The sequence below is a fragment of the Tachyglossus aculeatus genome, chromosome 15, assembly GCF_015852505.1.
Source record: "Tachyglossus aculeatus isolate mTacAcu1 chromosome 15, mTacAcu1.pri, whole genome shotgun sequence".
Lineage (NCBI taxonomy): Eukaryota > Metazoa > Chordata > Mammalia > Monotremata > Tachyglossidae > Tachyglossus > Tachyglossus aculeatus.
In genome coordinates, this window is record NC_052080.1 from 3,242,551 (window position 1) to 3,267,219 (window position 24,669).

Consider the following 24,669-nt stretch of genomic DNA (forward strand, 5'->3'; position numbering starts at 1 on the left):
TATGAAGGATGCCTCCCTTGGGGCAGACCCCTGGGAGAGGGAATTTGGCTTGCTTCTACTCTGCTACCTCACCCGCTTCCGAGGACCCAACTTCTTCTGATCGCCTCGTCTCACTAGGTAGCAGAGAAGCCGTGTGGCCAAATGGGTAGAGCATGGGCCTGGGAATCTGAAGGACCTGGGTTCTAATCCCAGCTCACCACTTGCCTTCTCTGTCATCTTGGGCAAGTCACTTGGACAAGTCACACGGTAAAAGCGCTTACTAAGTACGACTGACTGAAAATGACTGAATGAACTTCTCTTCTCTGGGCCTCAGTCCCCTCACCTGGAAAATGGGGATTAAGACCGTGAGCCCCACATGGGACGTGAACTGTGTCCCAACCCGATTAACTTGTATCTCCCCGAGCGCTTAGGACAGTGCCTGGCACATAGCCAGCACTTAACAAATACCACTAATACAATCTCTTAGGATCCATCCATTCATTCAATCGCATTTATTGAGCGCTTACTGTGTGCAGAACACTGGAATAGGGTGGATCCACGTCGGGACTCTTGCTCAGCTGGCCTACAGACGAATTTGAAGGCGGGGAGCTGACTTATTTTGGCCGTATCTACGTCAGAGAATCGCATTTTGCCGAACTGCACTTTCCAAGCGCTTAGTACAGTGCTCTGCACACAGTAAGCGCTCAACAAATAAGACTGAATGAATGAATTTTGCCGACAGGGTGAAGGGCTTTTGGACAAACTTGGATGGGTGCCTGTTTTCACGGTTCAACCGTTTGGGAAAAACTGTTTTGGGGTCATCCTAACTATACAAGTACAGGGTGACCTATTGGAAAGCACAAGGGAACGGGGAATCAGGAGACCTGGCTTCTCATCCCAGCTCTGCCACTGATCTGCTGTGTGACCTTGGGCAAGTCACTTAACCTCTCTGAGCCTCAGGTCCCTCATCTGTAAAATGGGGGAGCAGCGGCCGGCACTCCTCAGATCTTACACTCTGGACCCCACGCGGGTTAGGATTATCTGTGTCTACCCCAGTGCTTAGCACTTAGAGGAAGGGCTTAATGCATAACGAAACATCATCGCGGGGTTTCTAGTAATGATATAGAATGATCAATATTATCGCGGAGATTTCCACCGAGCAGCCGCCGCCAGAAATCCTAGCAAACCTCGCGGAGGGGGTGTGCGGGGGAAGTTGGCTTCTGCCGGCATTTACTCATCTCCATCTTCATTCCCGGGGCTGGGAAAATGACGTTCGGTTGACATTCGCTGGAAAACGCTTACTGGTGTGGTCGCAGACGGAAGGGCTGTGGAAGAAGTAAATCGGGAGATTCGACCCCGGCGGTTTCCCGGCTCCTTGCTCGTCGCTTCCGGGAGCGGGAAGACGAGAGCAGGGAAGCGAGCCCAGCGCGGTCCCACGGGTTTGGTCGTCTTGGCGGTCGGCGGCTCCGACCCGGGCCAACGCCAGAATCCTGCAGCCCCCATTGCTGCGTGAAACCTGAGATCCTCGCCAAACTGCAGAATTTGGGGTTAGGAGATGAACCGCAAGACGGGGGGAGGCCGAAGACGGTCGGGGACGGGGCGCGGAGCCCTAACGAGGAAAGGCCCGGGGAGATTACGATTTGCTTGGGTGGTTCTTTTCGATCGATTGGTGGTTTTTATTGAGCGCTCACCGGATGCGGGGCACTGGGCTGAGCGCCCGGGAGAGTACCATACGACAGAGTGTGGGTAGACACGTTTTCTCGGGGGCAACTCCTCCTCGTCCTCCCGTCCTCCCTTCGGCCCGCCTTGGCTGGGACTTGGGAGGGTTCGCCCGTGTGCCAAACCTCCCTCGTCTCCTCGCCCCGTCCCTCACCTTCCTCCCCACCCTCGCTCCTGACCCAGGCGAGCGGTTTGGGTCGGACGTGCCGCAGAGCGAAGCGAGGTCTCCCCCACCCCCGCCATCTACTCCCGGCGTCGCCCTGACGCCTCGTCCGTCAGTGGCCCTGGGGCTCCCTCGAACTCCGTTCGGGCCCAAGCGCCTTTCGCCTCCCCCAGGGGATGGGAGCGTCCTCCCTCCGTAAGGCCGTTTAGACCGAGGGAGGGGGCCGGGGGGGTCCCCTTATCGCCTTTCCGGTCCGGTCACTTCGACTCGGGAGCGGGGAGAGGCTTCGGGGGATTGGGTGGAGCGGAGCGAGTTATTCCAAGTGGTGGCTCCCGGCTTCCCCTCGGCCAGACCCCGGCGAGCGAGCTCTCCATCGACGCCCGGAACGACAACCGGCGCGACCCCGTCGGTCAACCGCGCAGTCATCCACGTCTACGTATCCGTACGTATCCCGCCCCGGACACGCGGGGTGCTCTGAAGCTGTCTTTGGTGGGAGAAGAACATTCTACCTAGAGTTCTGAAGACCGTCCCGACGTTTTTGTTTTTCTCTTTTAAAAGACGGCGGCCGACAGAGGCGGTCACGTCGGGGGGGACGCGGGGCTGGGGCACTAAGACGCGGACGGCGTGGGGAAGAAACGACCCTTCCGGAAACGGAACCCACCGCCTCCCGCCCCTCGACACCAGGCCTCCCCGCCCCGACCTCCGAGGAACTCTGAGTCCGTGAACGATTTCTCAACCGACAGAGCGACGGCGTCTAGGTGACCAGATCACGTGAGCTGATCACCGAGCCGATACTTGCATAAATTTTCCTTTGGGAAAGAAAACATAAGTACAAAGTTAGATGCGATGGCTAAACCCGGGGGGGCCGATCCACTGACTCGAATTATTGCTCTGCGGGAAGGGAGCGCGGATTCGGCCCCGGGACGAGCGCTCGAAGCCGTCCCGGCCACCCCTTCCCGCCCCGGGACTGGAGACGGTCTACGCCCCCGGGGGTCGGCAAGCAGCCCCCGCCCGCCCGCCCGCCCACCCGCAACGCCCCCGCCGCGGCCCGGCCCGCCGTGCCCCTTGGTTTCGGAGAACTTAGAGAAACGAAAAACACACCGTGCTCGGCCGTCCTCCCTCTCCGCGGTCCCCGGTTATCCCTAGGGCTCATCCTTCGTTTCGAAAAATAAAGGGCGAAGGTTCGCCCCCGTCTCCTCCCTCCGCCGTAAGACCTAAGGGTGAAAGCGCCACGGCCGCCCGCCTAGTCAGACCGTGGTGATCTGGTCCACCACCCGGGTGCCGGCCATGTCGACCATCTCGACGGACTCGATCTCCTCCCCGTGGTCCGGGTTCTTCTTGTCTTTCCTCTTCTTCTTGGAGGGAGGCACGAACGTCAGGATCACAGGTAAGATGGCGAAGCAGTGAAAGAAGGTGACGAGGGCTATCAAAAACAAGCACCTGAACAGTGTACGGGTCAGATTAGAAGGCACAGCTGCGAGAGGGATGAGCCCCACGAGATAGCAGAGGTAGCTTTGGAAAATGGCTACCCCGTGCTCTTCCAGGGCGTTCTTGACCCACTTGGTCCTCGTGAAGTCCCTGCCCAGGACGAAGGTGGACAGGAGCGGGGCGCAGTTGTCGATGGTGTAGTTGATGCCGTAGATCAAGCAGAGCACGGAGACGCAGTCCAGCTCCACCTTCCAGAGCGTCATGAAGCCGACGACGCCGAACTCGACGGAGACGACGGCCAGCGCGAGCCAGACGTTGATGAGCGCGTCGGCCACCAGGAAGGCGGAGAAGAAGAGCAGGAACAGGGCGCTGACGCAGGCGTTCTGGAGCGGGGCCCCCAGGGAGGAGGCGTAGCGGTCCAGGTACACGAAGGACGGGTTGAACACGATGAACTTCACCCGGGACGTGACCGACAGCCTCCTCAGGGTCTCCAGCAGGCGGTAGAGCTCCCGGCGGTTGGTCTCCGAGGTCTTGGCCACCAGGAACATCCGGGAGGCCACCACGTCCACCTCGTCGTCGGCCTTCTTGGAGAAGATGATGTCCTCGGAGAAGTGGGCGAAGCGCGGGGCCTTGAGGAAGGAGTTGCGGAGCGTGTCGGTGAAGTTCTTCTTGGGCAGGCCCGTGGACACGTTCAGCTTCCTCAGGTAGTTCAGGTAGCTCTCGAACCAGGAGATGCGCACGAAGCCCTTGGTGTACTCCAGCACGTCCTCCTGGACGCTGGCGTTCCAGTACTCTATGGACTCGTAGACGTAGAAGCCGATGACCGGGCTGTAGTTGCTGAAGTACTTCTGCTGGGCGCTGGTGTACTCGATGGTGCGGGTGGCCGTGGCCACGATGTTCCGGACGTCGGACCCTTCGCTGACCTGCAGGTAGCCCATTAAGGCAAAGGAGATATAAACCAGGTAAAAGAGGACCACGAAAGGCTTGACGTACGTGTTGGTGATCCAGTCCGAGTAGTAGCGCCGGAGGAGACACGGGAGCAGCTGGCTCCGGCGAGCGCCCGCTTCCTCGGCCTCGGCCTCGCCCAGCCGGGCCGTCATCAGGAACCGGTACCAGGGGGGCTTCTGCCGCAGGACCTCCGGCTCGGGCACCTTCCGGCAGAAGACGCCGTGCTGGTGGTTGCTTTCCAGGTAGCCCGCGAACGCCAGGCTGGAGCCGTAGAAGGAGAGGACGTAGAGGTAGTTGAAGAAGATGGCGATGCAGGAAGTGCAGCAGAACATGCGGGCGGCCTCGATGTTGGTGAAGGGGCTGGCGCCGATGCCGAAGGTGACCAGGTACATGGCGGTGGTGAGGGAGTAGGAGAGCATGGAGTCGGCGTAGACCGCCGCCGTCCTCTCTTTCACGTGCTGGTCCTCCCGCGTCTTCCTCCAGGAGGACAGCATTTCGAAGGTCCCGTACAGGCCGTGACCTGCCGGGGAGAATCACGAGGGGACTCGTTAGGCGCTCACCGGGCGCCGAGCGCCGGCCCGGGAGTCGGGAGGAGCCGGCTCCCGATCCCGGCTCCGCCGCGGGACCTCGGGCGAGTCGCTTCGCTGCTCTGGGCCTCAGTTCCCTCGTCTGGAAAATGGGGATGAAGGCCGGGAGCCCCACGTGGGACAGAGCCGATTGGCTCGTCTCCACCCCGGTGCTTGGTACCGTGCCTGGTCCCTAGTCATAATAGTAATAATAATGATGATGATGATGGCATTTATTAAGCGCTTACCATGTGCAGAGCACTGTTCTAAACGCTGGGGAGGTTACAAGGTGAGCGGGTTGTCCCACGGGGGGCTCACCGACTTAATCCCCATTTTACAGATGAGGTATCCGAGGCACAGAGAAGTTAAGTGACTTGCCCAAACTGACGCAGCTGAGAAGCAGCGTGGCTCGGTGGCAAGAGCCCGGGCTACGGAGTCAGAGGTCATGGGTTCAAACCCCGGCTCCGCCACTTGTAAGTTGTGTGGGCAAGTCACTTCACTTCTCTGGGCCTCAGTTACCTCATCTGTAAAATGGGGATGAAGACTGTGAGCCCCAAGTAGGACAACCTGGTCACCTTGTAACCTCCCCAGTGCTTAGAACAGTGCTCTGCATGTAGTAAGCGCTTAATAAATGCCATTATTATTATTATTATTAATTGGCGGAACCAGGGTTTGAACCCATGACCTCTGACTCCATAGCCCGTGCTCTTTCCACTGAGCCACTCTGCTTCTAGTAAGCGCTTAAAAAATGCCGCAGTTACCGTCATTATTATTATTATGCCCTCGGGTGGATGCACGTCTTAATCGGGTCCCTGTCCCACGTGGGGCGGGCGGTCATCATCCCCACTTTACAGATGAGGGAACTGAGGAAGCGAAGCGACTTGCCCCAGGTCACACGGCAGACAAGTGGCGGCGCTGGGATTAGAACCCAGGCCCGGGCTCTTCCCACTAGGTCACGCGGCTTCTCAGCTTTCCCGCGGAAAGGTTCGGCGGCGAGGGGTTCGAGTGGGGGGAAGGAAGGGGGCGATTGGCGGGGAGGGCCGGGGGGACATTTGGCCAGCTGTGGGAGGTTGGGAGACCCTCGCTAGGCTTCGACTAGGGCTGTTTGGTGACCCCTCGGGCACAGCCCCTCCCGGCCTTCCCCGAGGATCCTCATCAATCGTGCTTATTGAGCGCTTACTATGTGCAGAGCACTGTACTAAGCGCTTGGGAAGTACAAATTGGCAACATACAGAGACAGTCCCCACCCAACAGCGGGCTCCCGGTCTGAGGCCGGGAAGGGAAACTCAATCCAAGAAGAGCGGGAAAAGCCGACCGAGCGCACGTTTCGGCTGACGCGGCAAGACGGGAGGAAGGGGAACCGTAAGATTAAGGCTAGGGGAGCTGAATGCGCCATCAGGAAGAATTTGGCAGTGAGTTCCTCCGGGCCCCCGCCCCCGACGGGGAGGCAGGATGAAATCCATAGCTGGAGATGTGGGCTAGTTAGCGCCTTTGTCCTCAGAGCTGCATTTCGACTGAGGAGAAAAAAAGATTCCGATCATTCAGGCGGGGTGGATCAAACACGTCGAAATGAGGTGGTGCATCGACCCCCCCAGCTCCGGGAAAGCCGGACAAGTCCACCTCTTTTTGCCGTCCCTCACGGACACTTTAGCTCCTCGTGTTCTGTAATCAATCAATCAATCGTATTTATTGAGCGCTTATTGTATGCAGAGCACCGTACTAAGCGCTTGGGAAGTCCAAGTTGGCAACATCTAGAGATGGTCCCTACCCAACAGTGGGCTCACAGTCTAAAAGGGGGAGACGGAGAACAAAACCAAACATACTAACAAAATAATATGAATAGAATAGATATGTACAAGTAAAATAAATAGAGTAATAAATAAATATGTACAAACATATGTACATAGATACAGGTGCTGTGGGGAAGGGAAGGAGGTAAGATGGGGGGATGGAGAGGGGGACGAGGGGGAGAGGAAGGAAGGGGCTCAGTCTGGGAAGGCCTCCTGGGGGAGGTGAGCTCTCAGTAGGGCCTTGAAGGGAGGAAGAGAGCTAGCTTGGCAGGTGGGCAGAGGGATTGGGGGCATTCCAGGCCCGGGGGATGATGTGGGCCGGGGGTCGATGGCGGGACGGGCGAGAACGAGGTACGGGGAGGAGATTAGCGGCGGAGGGTGCGGGCTGGGCGGGGAAGGACAGAAGGGAGGTGAGATAGGAGGGGGTGAGGTGATGGGCAGCCTTGAAGCCCAGGGTGAGGAGTTTCTGCCTGATGCGCAGACTGGCACTTAGCTCTGTAAGCCTTCCTTTCCTCTTTTCCCGCTCCTTTCTGCGTCGCCCTGACTTGCTCCCATTATTCATCCCCCGTTTCCAGCCCCGCACCACTTTTTTTATTTTTTATAGCATTTATTAAGCGCTTACTATGCGCAAAGCACTGTTCTAAGCGCTGGGGAGGTTACAAGGTGATCAGGTGGTCCCACAGAGGGCTCACGGTCTTAATCCCCATTTTACAGATGAGGGAACTGAGGCCCAGAGAAGTTAAGTGACTTGCCCAAAGTCACCCAGCTGACAATTGGAAGAGCCGGGATTTGAACCCATGACCTTTGACTTCAAAGCCCGGGCTCTTTCCGCCGAGCCACGCTGCTTCATGTCCACATCTGTCATGTATTTATTTCTATTAATGTCCGTCTCCCCCTCTAGACTCTCAACTCACTGTGGTCAGGGAAAGGGTCTGCTTATTGTCCTATTGGACTCTCCCAAGCTCTCAGTACAGCACTCTGCACACAGTAAGCGCTCAATAAATTTGATCAAACAATTATGAGTAGTATTTAATTCCAGTGCCGAGCACGGCGCTTCATTTGTTCATTCAGTCATATTTATTGAGCGCTTACTGTGTGCGGGGCATCTTACCAAGCACTTGGAAAGTACACCAGCAATAGAGACAATCCCTGCCCACAGCGAGCTTACAGTCTAGAGAAATAATAAAGGTATCTGTTAAGCACGTACTATGTACCAAACACTGTATTAAGTGCTGGGATACAAGCAAATCGGGTTGGACACAGCCCCTGTCCCACAAGGGGCTCACAGCCTTAATCCCCATTTTAGAGATGAGGTCACTGAGGCCCAGAGATGTGAAATGGCTTGCCCAAGGCCACACAGCAGACAAGTGGCGGAGGCGGGATTAGAACCCATGACCTTTTGATTCCCAGGCCCGGGCTTTATCTACTACGCCACGCTGCACCCAGTCCTTGTCCCCCAAGGGGCTCAGAGAGGGAGGGAGAGAGGGTATCTTCCAGTGCTTAGTACAGTGCCTGGCACATACTAAGCGCTTAACTTAACTAACTTGCTTAGAGAAGCAGCGTGGCTCAGTGGAAAGAGCATGGGCTTTGGAGTCAGAAGTCATGGGTTCAAATCCCGGCTCCGCCACTTGTCAGCTGTGCGACTTCAGGCAAGTCACTTAACTTCTCTGTGCCTCAGTTCCCTCATCTGTAAAATGGGGATTAAGACTGTGAGTCCCACGTGGGACGACCTGATCACCCTGTAACCTCCCCGGCGCTCAGAACAGTGCTTTGCACATAGTAAGCGCTTAATAAATGTCATTATTATTATTATTAACAAATACCATTATTTTTTATCCCCATTTTACAGGAGATGAAACCAAGGCTCAGAGAGTCTGGTGGCAGAGCGAGTTCTAGAACTGGGTTCCATGCTCTTCCCCAGCATCAAGGGTATTTATTGAGCGCCTGCTGAGGACAAAGCACTGTACTAAGTGCTTGGGAGAGTACACCAGAAACAAGATGTGTGTCCCTTGCCACTCTAGAGCAGGAGCCTCCACTCTATTACCTAGTTGGCCTGCGAGTTAGAAGGATATGGGTTCTAATCCCGCCTCTGCTATTTGTCTGCCGTGTGACCTTGGGCAAATCACTTGACTTCTCTGCACCTCGGTTCCCTCATCTGGAAAATGGGGGTGGAGACTGTGAGCCCCACGGGGGACAGGGATTGTGTCCAACCCCATTTGCTTGTATCCACACCAGCGCTCAGTACAGCGCCTGGCACGTAGTAAACGCTTAACAAAGACCATAATTATTATTTTTTAACGTCTCTGTCTCCTCTTTGGGACTCACCGAACAATCGCTACCATATTAGAGAAGCCAAGAAAATGACATATTTGCTGGGATTAACCCAAGCCTTTCTTCAGAGTTACACAGACGTAGCTTTGTGTTGCCAAGCATGGGGACTTCCCAAGCGCTTAGTACAGTGCTCTGCACATAGTAAGCGCTCAATAAATACGATTGATGGATGATGATGATGGGGAGACACAATCCAACTCTTTTAGAAATAACATCTTTATCCTGAATATATTATATTTATATAATATATATTTCTATATACTTATATTTTCTCTCTGAATGATGCGAACAACTTGAATTTATTAGTTTATTATGTCGCCAACTTGTACTTCCCAAGCGCTTAGTACGGTGCTCTGCACACAGTAAGTGCTCAATAAATACGATTGATTGCTTGATTGATTAAGCACTTTATTCACATCAGTGCTAACATTTAATAAGAGCCTAGTACTGTGTTGGGTAAACAGTAGCCATGAGGCACTTGACTGAGAAATAATAACAAATGTGGTATTTGTTCAACAATTACTAGGTGCCAGGCGCTGTACTGAACCCCGCGGTGGATATAATTAAATTGGATCGGACTCAGCCCCACGTGGGGCTCACAGTCTTAATCCCCATTTTACAGATGAGGTAACCGAGGCACAGAGAAGGGAAATGATTTGGCCAAGGTCACACAGCAGACAAGTGACAGACTTGTATCTACCCCAGCAATAAGTGGGGTGGCTATTAAGCATAGTGATTGCTTCATCATCATCATCATCAATCGTATTTATTGAGCGCTTACTGTGTGCAGAGCACTGTACTAAGCGCTTGGGAAGTACAATTTGGCACCGAATCCCAACTCGGGGTCTGTTATTTCATCGAAAGCCCCCCAATCCCCCAGACATTAAATAAGGCAGAAAAGTGCATTCGGTGACATCCTGTTCTTCATTATGTTTTAAACAGTCATGTTCTGGCCTCAGTAAGGGAAAGTATTAAGTCTGCTTTCGCAGTGTTTTCAGTGAAGACAGTTTGACCTTTTTAAAAAAAAGGAATAGATTTTCTGCCAATAGAGGGAAGGAGAGATGGATTAACTTTATGGCCCTTCAGGTAGCCGAGATAGGCGTGAAAACTTTTAACCCCAGCAAACCCTCTTAACCAGGTTGTGGGGAATGACTTTCTGGGTTCTTCTGCGGAAAAGCTGGCAAACTACGGTTTTGGTACCGAGCGGCAGAGCGGTAAGGAATCACAACCAGGATGAATTTTGCAGGTGTTCAGAGACGTTATCCGGAGGGAATTAGATTAAATTGAAAAAAAGACGTAAGGTCGGATTTTTTTTTTCCTCCTCTCATCATCACATTTGATAATGGTGTTGTCTGATGACGTCAACTCCCGGGTGCTGTTAACTACAGGAGAAAAGGTAGATATTACAAAGGGGCACTTGGGGCTTTGTTGCCGTAGAGGTAGAACAAGAGATGCTTCGCTGACAGAGTTTCGAAGCAAAGTGACTTGGGATTTTTTAAAAGCCGAGACTCAAGTCATTTATGCCCAAAGACTCCTAAATGTCTGCTTCTGGAAGCTTCTGGATAGGGAACGATGCCCGCCAATTCTGTTGCTCCGTACTCTCCCAGGTGCTTAGTGCAGTGCTCGGCACACAGTAAGCGCTCAGAAAATGCCATTGCTTGATTAAGTGGCTGGGCATTCCACTTTAGTGCTTCGTACCACACATTCATTCAATCAATCAATCAATCAATCAATCGTATTTATTGAGCGCTTACTGTGTGCAGAGCACTGTACTAAGCGCTTGGGAGTACAAGTTGGCAACATATAGAGACAGTCCCTACCCAACAGTGGGCTCACAGTCTAAAAGGGGGAGACGGAGAACAAAACCAAACATACTAACAAAATAAAATAAATAGAATAGGTATGTACAAGGTAAATAAATAAATAAATAGAGTAATAAATATGTACAAACATATATACATATATAGAGGTGCTGTGGGGAAGGGAAGGAGGTAAGATGGGGGGATGGAGAGGGGGACGAGGGGGAGAGGAAGGAAGGGGCTCAGTCTGGGAAGGCCTCCTGGAGGAGGTGAGCTCTCAGTAGGGCCTTGAAGGGAGGAAGAGAGCGAGCTTGGTGGATGGGCAGAGGGATTGGGGGCATTCCAGGCCCGGGGGAGGACGTGGGCCGGGGGTCGATGGCGGGACAGGCAAGAACGAGGCCTAACGGTGAGGAGATTAGCGGCACAGGAGCGGAGGGTGCGGGCTGGGCTGGAGAAGGAGAGAAGGGAGGGGAGGTAGGAGGGGGCCAGGGGATGGATGGACAGCTTTGAAGCCCTGTGTGAAAGTCAGAAGGACCTGGGCTCTAATTCCAGCTCTGTCACTTGTCGGCTATGTGACCTTGGGCAAGTCACTTCACTTCTCTGTGCCTCGCTTACCTCAGCTGGAAAATGGGGATTGAGACTGTGAGCCCCGTGTGGGACAGGGACTGTGTCCAACCTGATTAACTTGTATCTACCCCAGCGCTTAGCACAGTGCTTGGCAAGAGGTATTCCCTGACTAAGCCCCTCTTTCCTCTTCTCCCACTCCCTTCTTGGCCCCCCCGACTCGCTCCCTTTCTTCATCCCCCCTCCCAGCCCCACCGCACTTATGTCCGTATCTGTCATTTATTTATTTCTACTAATGTCTGTCTCCCCCCGTCTAGACAGTAAGCTCGTTGAGGGCAGGGAAGATGCCTGTTTATTGTTGTACCGTCCTCTCTTAAGCGCTTATTACTGTGCCCTGCACACAATAGGCACTCAATAAATATGACTGAATGAATGACCACAGCAAGCACTTAATAAGTACCGTAATTGTTATTATTGTGAATGAATGAATGAACATAGCAAGCCCTTAACAAGCACCCTAATTATTATTGATAATAATAATGGCATTTATTAAGCGCTTGCTATGTGCAAAGCACCGTTCTAAGCGCTGGGGAGGTTACAAGGTGATCAGGTTGTCCCACATGGGCTCACAGTCTTAATCCCCATTTTACAGATGAGGGAACTGAGGCCCAGAGAAGTTAAGTGACTTGCCCAAAGTCACCCAGCTGACAAGTGGTGGAGCCGGGATTTGAACCCATGACCTCTGATTCCAAAGCCTGGGCTCTTTCCACTGAGCCACGCTGCTTCTTAATGAATGAATGCAGATAGCAGACGCTTAACAAGTACCCTAATTATTATTATCAGTATGAATAAAGGAACATTGCAAGTGCTTAACCAGTACCCTAATTATTATTATCAATATGAATAAAGGAACATAGCAAGTGCTTAACCAGTACCCTAATTATTATTCTTAATATGAATGAATGAACGTAACAAGTGCTTAACAAGTACCCTAATTAGCATTATTAATATGAGTGAATGGACATAGCAGGCGCTTAACCAGTACCCTCATTTTTATTATCAATATGAATGAATGAATGAATGAACACAGCAAGCGCTTAACAAATACCGTAATTATTATTATGACCGACGGAACGAATGAAGACGGCAAGAGCTTAATGGGTACCGTAATTCTCCTTCTCGTTATCGGGTAGGGCGGTCCGCGAGGGCAGACGGGGATCGCCAGGTGGTTCTTTTCTCTCTGGGGCGTTCAGGACATGTGCAGCTTACAACTCATTCATTCATTCATTCAATCCTATTTATTGTGCGCTTACTGTGTGCAGAGCACTGTACTAAGCGCTTGGAAAGTACAATTCGGCAACAGATAGAGACAGTCCCTACCCAACAATGGGTCACAGTCTAGAATGCGCTTGGCCTATCCCCAACCGCCTGCTCCCCATCCACCGGCGGGGTGAAGATGGCCATTACAGCGTGGCTCAGTGGAAAGAGCATGGGCTTTGGAGTCAGAGGTCATGGGTTCAAATCCCGCCTCCGCCACTTGTCAGCTGTGTGACTTTGGGCAAGTCACTTCACTTCTCTGCACCTCAGTTACCTCATCTGTAAAACGGAGATGAAGAGTGTGAGCCCCCCGTGGGACAACCTGATCACCTTGTAACCCGAACGGTGCTTTGCACATAGTAAGCGCTTAATCGTCATCACCATCATCAATCGTATTTATTGAGTGCTTACTATGTGCAGAGCACTGTACTGAGCGCTTGGGAAGTACAAACTGGCGACATATAGAGACAGTCCCTACCCAACAGCGGGCTCCCGGTTATTCTCACGATGATGATGATTACCTAGCATGACGAAGGGGACGCCCACGAAGGTGGAGTTGTACTTCCCGCCGGTCAGGTTGACGATCCCGGCGGCGGTGAGGGCGGCCAGGCCCACGGTGACCAGGCCCAGGAGGCCGAGCCACGGCTTGCTGCGCACGCAGTCCTGCATGGAGCAGCAGAGGACCGCCGCCCCGGCCACCAGGACCAGGCCGGTGACCAGGTAGCGCTCGGCCACCCGGCTGGTCTCCTGGAAGTCTTCCCTCAGGGAGGCCGAGGTGTACGGGTAGAAGCGGACCTTGCGGTGGGCCTTCTGGAAGAGGCGGACCGTGTCGCAGAAGCTGGCCTCCCACAGTTCGGCCACCAAGTCGTTGAGGGAGTTGAGGGCCTGCAGGTAGTAGGTCAGCTGGATGGCCTCGGCCGACCGCACCCGATCCTTGCTGTGCACCGTGACCCCCCCGAGCTGGTGCCCGTTGTACACCTCCCGCCCGTCCTTGAGGTGCGTGATGGGGTAGGTGATGGCGAAGTTGGTCCGGTTGGAGGCCCGGGCCGCCTGGAGCTCCTCCAGCACGTGCACCAGGTCGTCCACCACGCACGTCTTGTCGTTATTCAGGACGCATATGTGGGCGAAGGTGTAGTTGAAGCCCGGGCGCTGCACCTGGATCCGCGTCACGGCCGAGTGCAGCTGGAGGGGGGGAGAGAGGGCAGCCCGTTAGCGGCGGGGGACCGGGATCGAGGCCCTGCCCTTCTGGTCACTTCGTTCGATCGTTCAGTCGTATTCATTGAGCGCTTACTGGGTGCGGAGCGCTGTACCAAGCGCCGGGGAAGGACAGGTTGGCGGCATATAGAGGACGGTCCCTACCCAGCAACGGGCTCACAGTCTAGAAGGGGGCAACAAAACAAAACACGTGGACAGGTGTCAAGTCATCAGGATAAATAGAATTAAAGCTAGATGCACGTCATTAACAAAATAAATAGAATGGTAAATATGGACAAGCAAAATAAATAGAGTAATAAATCCCTGCTGAGAGCTCACCTCCTCCAGGAGGCCTTCCCAGACTGAGCCCCTTCCTTCCTCTCCCCCTCGTCCCCCTCTCCATCCCCCCCATCTTACCTCCTTCCCTTCGCCACAGCACCTGTATATATGTAGATATGTTTGTACATATTTATTACTCTATTTATTTATTTATTTTACTTGTACATGTCTATTCTATTTATTTTATTTTGTTACTATGTTTGGTTTTGTTCTCTGTCTCCCCCTTTTAGACTGTGAGCCCACTGTTGGGTAGGGACTGTCTCTATATGTTGCCAATTTGTACTTCCCAAGCGCTTAGTACAGTGCTCTGCACATAGTAAGTGCTCAATAAATATGATTGATGATGATGATGATGATGAAATCATACGATGGAATGTATTTATTTTACCTGTCCACATTTACTCTTCTATTTATTTTATTTTGTTCATATGTTTGGCTTTGTGGTCCGTCTCCCCCTTCTAGACTGTGAGCCCGCTGTTGGGTAAGGACTGGTTCTATGTGTTGTCCACTTGTACTTCCCAAGCGCTTAATACAGTGCTCTGCACGCAGCAAGCGCTCAATAAATACGATGGAATGAATGAATGAATGAATATACAGGTGCTGTGGGGAGGGGAAAGAGGTAGGGCGGAGGGGATGGGGATGAGGAGAGGAAAAAGGGGGCTCAGTCTGGGAAGGTCACTTGGTCGTACATACTGAGCGCTTATCGGGTGCTGTACTAAGCGTGTGCGAGAGTGCAACGGAACGATATACCCGACTCTGCCACATTCATTCATTCGCTCAATCGTATTTATTGAGCACTTGCCACGTGCAGAGCACTCTATTCAGCGCTCGAAGGAGTACATTAGAATGATAAACAGACACATTCCCCGCCCACAGCGAGTTTACAGCCTAGACACGTCTGCTGTGTGGCCTAGGGCGAATCACTTCACGTCTCTGGGCCTCAGTTCCCTCATCTTTAAAGTGGAGATGAAGCCTGTGAGCCCCATTTGGGACATGGACCGTGTCCAACGTGACTAGCTTGTATCCACCCCAGTGCTCAGTACGGGGCCCGGCACTTAGTCAGCGCTTAACAAATGCCATAAAAAACACAATTAAATCTTTTAAGGCAAAGGCACCTTCAGATCTTTCCATGTGGTCTTTCCATCAAAGCAGTTAGGGAGGAAACTCAGCTCTGATGGTTTGATGATAATGGCATTTATTACGCGCTTACTATGTGCAAAGCACTGTTCTAAGCGATGGGGAAGCTACAAGGTGATCAGGTTGTCCCACAGGGGGCTCACAGTCAATCCCCATTTTACAGATGAGGGAACAGAGGCACAGAGAGGTTAAGTGACTTGCCCAGAGTCACACAGCTGACAAGTGGCAGAGCCGGGATTTGAACCCACGACCACCGACTCCAAAGCCCGGGCTCTTTCCACTGAGCCACGCTGCTTCTCAACGGTTTACAGTGCAGTCTAGACCGTAATCTCACTGTGGGCAGGGAACGTGTCAAAAACTCCGTTTTATTGTACTCTCCCAAGCGCTCAGTACAATGCTTAATGCGATGCTCTGCACACAGTAAGTGCTCGATAAATGCGATCGATCGATTGATCGAATGTGACATTCTTCGTCTCCCTGTGGAAAAGCCTTAGGGAATAATCATCTCGTGTATTAATCTAACACTTTTATTCCTTCCAAGTGCCTTTTTTTTAAAAAAAAAGGTACTGGTTTAGCGCTTACTATGTGTCAAGCACTGTTCTAGACGTTGTGGTTACAAATTAATCAGGTTGGACACAGCCCCGTCCCACGTGGGGCTCACAGTCTTCACATCGTATGTCTTCACAACAGTTATTTCACAACATCCCCGGGAGTTTGGGGGAGGCAGGCATAATCGTCACCATTTTATAGCTGAGGAAACGGTGGCTCGGAGAGGTAGAGAAGCAGCGTGGCTCAGAGGAAAGAGCCCGGGCTTGGGAGTCAGAGGTCATGGGTTCCAATCCCGGCTCTGTGTGACTTTGGGCAAGTCACTTAACTTCTCTGTGCCTCAGTTACTTCATCTGTAAAATAGGGATTAAGACTGTGAGCCCCCTGTGAGACAACCTCATCACCCTGTATCCTCCCCAGCGCTTGGAACAGTGCTTTGTACATAGTAAGCGCTTAACAAATGCCATCATTATTATTATTATTATTGCCCATGTGGATTTTCATCTCTGAACCTTCCCCTTCCGCCGCGCCCCTCCCACCGTTCCGGGGGTTATAAAGTCGACCGATCGCCCCTATTTCCTGTTAAAAACTCTGTATGATTTCAAAAATTGGACTGGATTGTTTTCACTGTTTCCCTCCTCCTCTCCAAGTCAGCCCGGAAGAAGGTGGTGGTAAAACACTTCCGTATCTTTACCGGGAAAACTCCATGGATGCACATGCCAGAATAAGGCAAAAATAGGATATTCTGGAGAAAGTATAGGATATTGTGGAGAAAGTCGGTCCATGGAGTCACCAAGAACCAGAAATGATTCGACCGCAATTGACCGACCGACCAAGTAAGCAAGGAGGATATTTATCGTGGAAGTTCATTCAATCGTATTTAGGGAGTGCTTACTGTATGCAGAGCGCTGTACTAAGCGCTCGGGAGAGTCCAATACAACCCTAAGCAGACACATTCCCCACCCATTCTAAGGTCTTTTCCGGGGCTACCGAAATAGTGATCAGCCACGTGGCTTCTGTGACCTACAGTTGTGAAAATGTATTTTGATTCATTTTTCCTGTGATTTAAGATTAAGGGCCGAGTGGATTTTGATCCAAACTTTCAGGAGCCCAGCAGCCCCAGTCTGCACACCTTAGAATGGAGATACTTTTGTGGTAGAATTCCGAGTGCCTATTTTCTGTTAAAAACTCTGATTTCAAAAAATTGGTTTGCCTTTTTCTTGTTATTTTCACCCTCTCCAAGTAAGCAAGGACGATACTTGTCATAGAAGCTTGCAGCTCTACTACAGTCTTTTCGGGTGTTTCCAGATTAGTCAGTCAATCATATTTATTGAGCGCTTAATGTTCATTCAGTCATATTTACTGAGTGCTTACTGGGGTCAGCGCACTGAACTAAGCGCTTGGGAGAGTATGATAAAACAATAAGCATTCCCTGCCCACAACGAGCTTGCAGTCTAGAGGACGAGCTTACATGGTGCACTGTACTAAGCGCTTGGGAGAGTACAATATAAAAATAAACAGACACGTTCCCTGCCCAGGATGAGCTGGCAGTCTAGATTTAGAGATCATCCAGGTGTGTTTTGTGATTTTCAGTTGTATTATTATCCAGCGCTTAGAACAGTGTCCAGCACTTAGAACAGTGCTTTGCACATAGTAAGCACTTAATAAATGCCATTATTATTATTATTAAACAGTGCTTTGCACATAGTAAGCACTTAATAAATGCCATTATTATTATTATTAAACAGTGCTTTGCACATAGTAAGCACTTAATAAATGCCATTCTTCTTATTATTATTACTCCAAGTCTTATCACGGCATCCCTTGCCAGCTACCAGCTGGGCACTCACTTCTTCTTAAGGAGCAACTGAGGGCAGTGTGGTCTAGTGGACAGAACACAGTCCTGGACGTCAGAAGGTTCTGGGTTCTAATCCCGACTCCGCCGCTTGTTTGCCGTGTGTCCTTGGGCAAGTCACCTCACTTCTCTGTGCCTCAATTCCCTCATCTGTAAAATGGGGATTAAGACAGTGAGCCCTATGTGGGACAGGGACTGTGTCCAAACTGATTGTCTGCTATCTACCCCAGCACTTAGAACAGTGCTTGACACTTTTTAAGAGCTTAACGCATACCACTCATTATTATTATTATTATTATTGTTACTCCGATTTTTATCGTGGCTTCGTATCGACTTCCTCATGCCATCTCCTTAGAGGTGGCTCGGGAGTTCAAAAATGGTTCTACTGCACTGGCGCGTCACTGCAAGGCGGAAGAAAAAAAGCGTTTGGCATTCCCCAGTTTGAAATCCCACACCTCTGGTCATCTCCCAACAGCAGGGACTGCCTTTCCATTTGAACAGCCGAAGGAAGATGGTTCCTCGCAGCCGCCGGGTTCCGCGGTTCAGCCTGGAGATGCTTTGGGTGGGATGGATTTTTCCCACCGCAGTTCAGAAACTGCGATTGATTCCCCCTCCGGCTTGCTGTGAACTGCCTCTGTGTCATCTCACTCCCGCCCACTCTCTTTCCTCTCCTTTAAATAGCAGTTGGTTGCATCAGGACGCCCAAGTCACAAGCCGGCAAATGTGCTCTTGATTCATTTCTAGATCGCCGGAAGCCAGTTGTTCTTCAATAGGTGGGCAGAAATATCACATCATCAGCATCGTAATCATGATAATAATGATAATAATTGTGGTATTTGTTAAGCGGTTACTCTGCGCCGTGCGCTGTACTGAGTAATGGGGTAGAGAGAAGATAATTGGGTCTCATGCGGGGCTCGCAGTCTAAGTAGGAGAGAGGAGAGGGATCGAATCCTTATTTTGTGTAAAACTGAGAAACAGAAAACTGAGGTCCGGAGAAGTTAAGTGACTGGCCCAGGGTCACGCGGCAGACAAGCGGCCGAGCCCGGGATTAGAACCCAAGGCCTTTAAACACGGTGTTTCTAGATGACGCCAAATTTAAATTGCGGATGTTGTCCAGAGATGTTGTCTCTCTCTCGCTTTTTCCCTCAAAACCTCTGCTCCCCAAGTCATGCCTGCTCACCTTAGTGACAGAAGCCAGGGAAGGAGCATGGCCTAGTGGATCGAGCCCAGGCCTGGGTTCTAATCCCGACTCTGCCACTTGTCTGCCGTGTGACCTTGGACAATCCACTTCGCGTCTCTGGGCCTCAGTTCCCTCTTCTGTAAAATTGGGGATAAAGAGCGTGAGCCCCAAGAGGGACAGGGACTGTGTCCAACCTGTGTCCAGTGCTTAGAACAGTGCTTGCCGCATGATAAGCGCGCAACGGGTACCATAATGATAATTATTATTATTATTGGGAGTGAGTCAGGGAAGGCGTCTTGGAGGAAGTGGCATTTTAGGAGGGCTTTGAACATGAGGAGACTCATAGCCTGTCGGATAACGGGGAATGGGGAGAGGGAGTTCCAAGCTGATGAAACAAGGTGACTGAGAGGATGGAGGGGAGAGAGTAAAGAGTGAGTTATAATAATAACTATTAACTATAATATAACTATATATAATATAATATAAAATAAAATATGATAAATATAATATAATATAATAATATAATATAATATAATATAAATTAGCTATATATAACTATATATATAACTATTATAATAACTCACTCTTTACTCTCTCCTCTCCAATAATAATAGTTATTATTATTATTATTATTATTATTATTATTATTATTATTATTATTATTATTATCCTACTGTCGAGTTCCATGGCTCTGAATCAGTGCCCATGCATGCAGGAACCTGACCCGTTGTGGGGTAGGGACCGTCTCTATATGTTGCCAACTTGTACTTCCCAAGCGCTTAGTCCAGTGCTCTGCACATAGCAAGCGCTCAGTAAATACGATTGAATGAATGAATGAATGAATCTGGAGCCCAAGGAGGCGTGGCACACTTTGTGACATCACCGCACGTGATGTCATAATGTCACACTGGGTGCCTGGCCTGTGATGTCACGAGGGACGAGGGGCAACGAGGCGGGAACTCTAGTCTCAACCCAAGGCTTCCAACGACGGCTATCCAGACCTCAGCCCTGTCCACCTTCCTTCTTCCTCTGACTCTGATTCCTCGAACTTCCATTCCTCGAATGGAATTCCGACTTCCATTCCTCAAACAAATTCCCCAAATCCCCGGCGTCTCCCGATCCGGGAACTCGTGGTTGTATCGATTCTGGGCATGCGCTGGGGCTCCTTCGCTGCCTTTGAGAGCACGGTCAATAAATCCAGTGCTTATCAAGTTGTCATTGTAGATTCAGGAGCCCGGGGCTTTCTCTGCGCTAGTTATTTGACGGTTCCACAAAGCACCGCCCGATTAAAACTGCTACATATAAAGTGTCCCCGCTGCCCAGATCATCTTCTTCGGTCATGGCTCTGCACGCCTCTCTCCCCTCTTCATAAACCTCCATGGGTTTCCCATTTTTCTCCTCATCAAGCGCTGCTTGGCTTCAGGGCTCTTTATCAACTCTTTCCATCCCATACGTCGGCTTCCTTCCCCTGCTACTCTCCAGCTGGCTTTCTTTGCTCCTCTCGAGCCAATCTTCCAGTTAAATAACAAGATCAATAATTATGAGGCTTGTTAAGTGCTTACTATGTGCCAGCTGTGTGGCTGGGGTAGATACAAGTTCATCAGGCTGGACACAGTCCCTGTCCCCCCTGGGGCTCACGCTCTAGTCCCCATTGCACAGATGAGGTAACCGAGGCCCAGAGAAGCGAAGTGACTTGCTCAAGGTCATGGGGCGGACATGTGGCGGAGCCGGGATTAGAACCCCGGTCCTTCTGATTCCCGGGCCCGAGCTCTATCCACTAGCCACGCTGCTTCCAGTTCAATCAATCAATCAATCCATCGATCAATCCAGCGTATTTATTCAGCACTTACATGTGCAGAGCACTGTACTAAGTGCTCTATCCACTAGCCACGCTGCTTCCAGTTCAATCAATCAATCAATCCATCGATCAATCCATCGTATTCAGCACTTACATGTGCAGAGCACTGTACTAAGTGCTTGGGACAGTACAACATAGTGTTGGTAGATACAATCTCTGCCCACAGTGAGCTTCCAGTCTACAGTCCGGTTATAACTCACTCTTTACTCTCTCCCCTCCATCCTCTTAGTCACCTTGATTCATCAGCTTGGAACTCCCTCTCCCCGTTCCCCGTTATCCGACAGGCCACGAGTCTCCCCGTGTTCAAAGCCCTCCGACAATGCCACTTCCTCCAAGACGCCTTCCCTGATTCGCTCCCGACATCCCAAGTCACATCAACCCAAGAGCCACCTCTAGCATTTAGGCGTGATTCACCCATCCCCTCCCTCAGCGGCACTTGAGCATTTACAAATGATTGACTCTTCGCTTCCCTGGGCCTCAGTTCCCTCATCTGTAAAATGGGGATGAGAGTGTGAGCCCCATGTGGGACAGGGGCTGTGCCCAACGTGATTAACTTGTATCTACCCCAGTGCTTAGAACAGTAGTTGGCACATAGTAAGCGCTCGACAAGAACCATAATTATCATAGTCCGATCGCTGGATCTGATTAACTTGTACTTGGACTTTCCCCAGCGCTTAGTACAGTGCTCTGCACACGGTAAGCGCTCAATAAATGCGACTGAACGAATGAATGGACTTGTAAAGAACACTATCAAATCGGTCTCGTCGCTTTCCATCCTTTTTGTGCTCTGAAATGGAGTGCTGTCATGGGAAAGATAAGTTCTCCGAAGCAACCGCTGAGTGAGTTTCGCTCTAATCCCCGGACAGAGACGACCGAGTCTCGCAAGCTAGGAATTAAGTGCTTACTAAGTGTCAATCATCGTGCTCTGCTATCTCTCGATGGCTGTCACTCTGTCGGTGGTATTTGTTGAGCGTTTACTGTGTGCAGAGCACTGTGCTAAGCAACTGGGAGAGTGCACTACAACAGAGTTGGTAGACACATTCCCCGCCCACTGTGAGCTTACCGTCGAGGTGGGGAGACGGACACTAGTATAAATAAATGAATTACGAGGGGGAGACGAATTAAGTCACAGTCCCTATCCCACAAGGGCCTTCCCGTCTAAGAGATATGGAGAGCAGGAATTTTATCCCCATTTTACAGATGGGGAAACCGAAATGCAGAAAGATTCAGTGACCTGCCCAAGGTCACACACACAGCAACCAGTGGAGTCCTCACTTAGTCTTGTGCTCTATCCACTAGTCCGCACTGCCTCCCCATCTCACTTCCATGGGAAAGATCCAGCTCAATGAGAATCACTTGGAAAATGCATTTTTTTTTTTTTGGCTTTCCTTTTCTCCTCAGTCCTGTGCGACAAAACAAATCGTAAACACGAAGTGTCGTGTTTTTCCATCGGATCCAAGTCCAACTCCCTATATCGATTGCAAACGTTTGGCATCCTTGCTGAAGTCTCTTATAGCCAAACTAAAATCCAGCGGGAACGAGTAGGACTTGGCAGGGCTCGCGAAGTTTTCAGGGGCTCCCAAGAACTCCAACCGCCTCACACTAAAGGATTGACCAATAAAACGAAGCAGCGTGGAAAGAACGCAGTCCTGGGGGTCAGAGGACCTGGGTTTGAATCCCAGCTGCAGCTCTTACCTGCCGCGGAAAGAGCCCGGGCTTTGGAGTCAGAGATCATGAGTTCAAATCCTGGCTCCACCAACTGTCAGCTGTGTGACTTTGGGCAAGTCGTTCAACGTCTCTGTGTCCTCATCTGCAAAATGGGCATTTAATACCTATTTTTCCTCTTACTTAGACTATGAGTCGCATGTGGGACCTCATATCTACCCCTGCTCTTAGTACAGTGCTTGGCACATAGTAAGCGCTTAACAACTACCACGATTAGGTGAATCCTCTCCATAGTTAATAATTTAAGCTTAATAATAATAATAATAATGATGGTATTTGTTAAGCGCTTACTACGTGCAAAGCACTGTTCTAAGCGCTGGGGAGGCTACCAGGTGATGAGGTTGTCCCACCGTGGGCTCACAGTTTTAATCCCCATTTTACAGATGAGGGAACTGAGGCACAGAGAAGTGAAGTGACTTGCCCAAAGTCACACAGCTGACAGTTGGCAGAGCCGGGATTTGAACCCATGACCTCTGACTCCAAAGCCCGGGCTCTTTCCACTGAGCCACGCTGCTTCTTTAAGCTTCTTTTACAGAGGAAGTGTAGTAAGAACCCAGAATTGGGATTCAGGAGACTTGGGTTCTTGTCTTGGCTCTGCCACTGGCCCTGCTGTGTGACCTTGGGCAAGTCACTGAAACTTTCTAACAATAATAATAATGATAATAATGATAACTGTGGTGTTTGTTAAATGTTTACTATGTGCCAAGCACTGATCTGAGCGCTGGGGTGGATGCAAGGTTATCAGGTTGGACACAGTCCCTGTTCCACGTTAGGGCTCACAGTCTTAATCCCCATTTTTTACAGATGAGGTAACTGGGGCCCAGAGAAGTCAAATGACTTACCCAAGGTCACAGAGCAGACACGAGGCGGAGCCAGGATTAGAACCCACATCTTCTGATTCCCAGGCCCGTGCTCTTTCCACTAGACCAGGCTGCTTCCCTTTCTGTGCCTCAGTTTCCCGATCTGTCATGGAGAAATAATCTATGCTTCTCCCTTCTTAGATTGTGAGTCTTGGGGGAGACAGAGACGATCCGATTCGATGATCTCGCATCTAGCCCGGAGCACAGATCTTAGCACATAGTAAGTGCTTCATAAATACTACAATTATTATTATTATTGCAATATCATTTTTTATAACTGTAACTGTGGCATTTATTAAGTGCTTACTGTGTGCCAGGCACCGTTCTAAGTCCTGAGGTAGATACAAGATAATTGGGTTGGACACAGTCCCTGTCCCACATAGGGCTCACGGGCTTAATCTCCATTTTTCAGATGAGGGAACCGAGGCCCAGAGAAGCGAAGCGACTTGCCCAAGGTCACACAGCAGACCGGTGGCAGAGCCGGGATGAGAACCCAGATCCTTGTGATTCCCATGCCTGGGCTCTATCCACTAGGCCACACGGCCACCCGCCCCGCAGGACAAGCTTCGTTACCCCAGAACTCTCCTACTCTCGGCCTCCGGTTGAGACGAGGGGACTCTGTGGGCTCAGGCGACCTCATTAAAGACCCACGAATTGCTAATCTGTTTATTGAGGGTCTCTCCGTCTCGCACCCGTTACGGTCTCTTGGACCCGAAACGACCACATGGATATTTACTTGCTCACCAAGCTGTCAAGAGTCTGAAAGAGCGGTTTGATATTGAGTAAATAATAGGCGTTTTCAAAACAAATGAGTATTTGTGACCGAATACATCTTTACTCAAAATGGCTGTTTTCCAAGATTGATATAAACAGAGCATTAAGCTGCGATGCTAAAAAATCTGGAAGGTTTTTCACCGCCGGGTTCCGAGTGGGATCGGTTTCCCTAATAGAAGGCGAGAGCCACCCTCGATGCCTCCGGAACAGGAATCAGGGAGAGGGCCCTTCGGTCCTATTAGTTGGCATTTTACGGCAGGGATTGTGACTTTTAATCCTTAGAATAATGATAAGGATGACATTTATTAAGCAGATACCGTGTATTAAGCACTGGACTGGGTCCAATCCAGTCAGCTTATAAACTCGTGGGCGGGGAACGTGTCTGTTTACGATTATATCGTACTCTCCCAAGCGCTTAGTACGGTGCTCTGCGTTATCCTCGACTCTTCTCCATCATTCAACCCAGATATTCAATGCGTCACTAAATCTCATCGGTTCCACCTTCGCGACATCGCTAAAACCCTCTCCATCCAAACTGCTACCGTGTTAATCCAATCACTTCTCTCCCGCCGTGATTATTGTATCAGCCTCCTCCCT

At 50.9% G+C, this 24,669-nt stretch overlaps 1 protein-coding gene across 1 annotated transcript in view; it reads right to left on the bottom strand.

The window, feature by feature from the left end:
* Positions 1 to 479: 479 nt before the first annotated feature.
* Positions 480 to 24,669, bottom strand: part of PTCHD1 (patched domain containing 1) — a 41,037-nt gene continuing 16,847 nt past the window's right edge. Inside the window, exons 2-4 of the mRNA XM_038757512.1 lie at positions 13,126 to 13,786; positions 2,963 to 4,757; positions 480 to 2,670 (exon numbers count right to left, since the gene is read on the bottom strand). Of these exons, the coding sequence (XP_038613440.1) occupies positions 3,109 to 4,757; positions 13,126 to 13,786 (2,310 nt within the window). The 3' untranslated portion in view covers positions 480 to 2,670; positions 2,963 to 3,108. The remainder of the gene's footprint in view (positions 2,671 to 2,962; positions 4,758 to 13,125; positions 13,787 to 24,669) is intronic.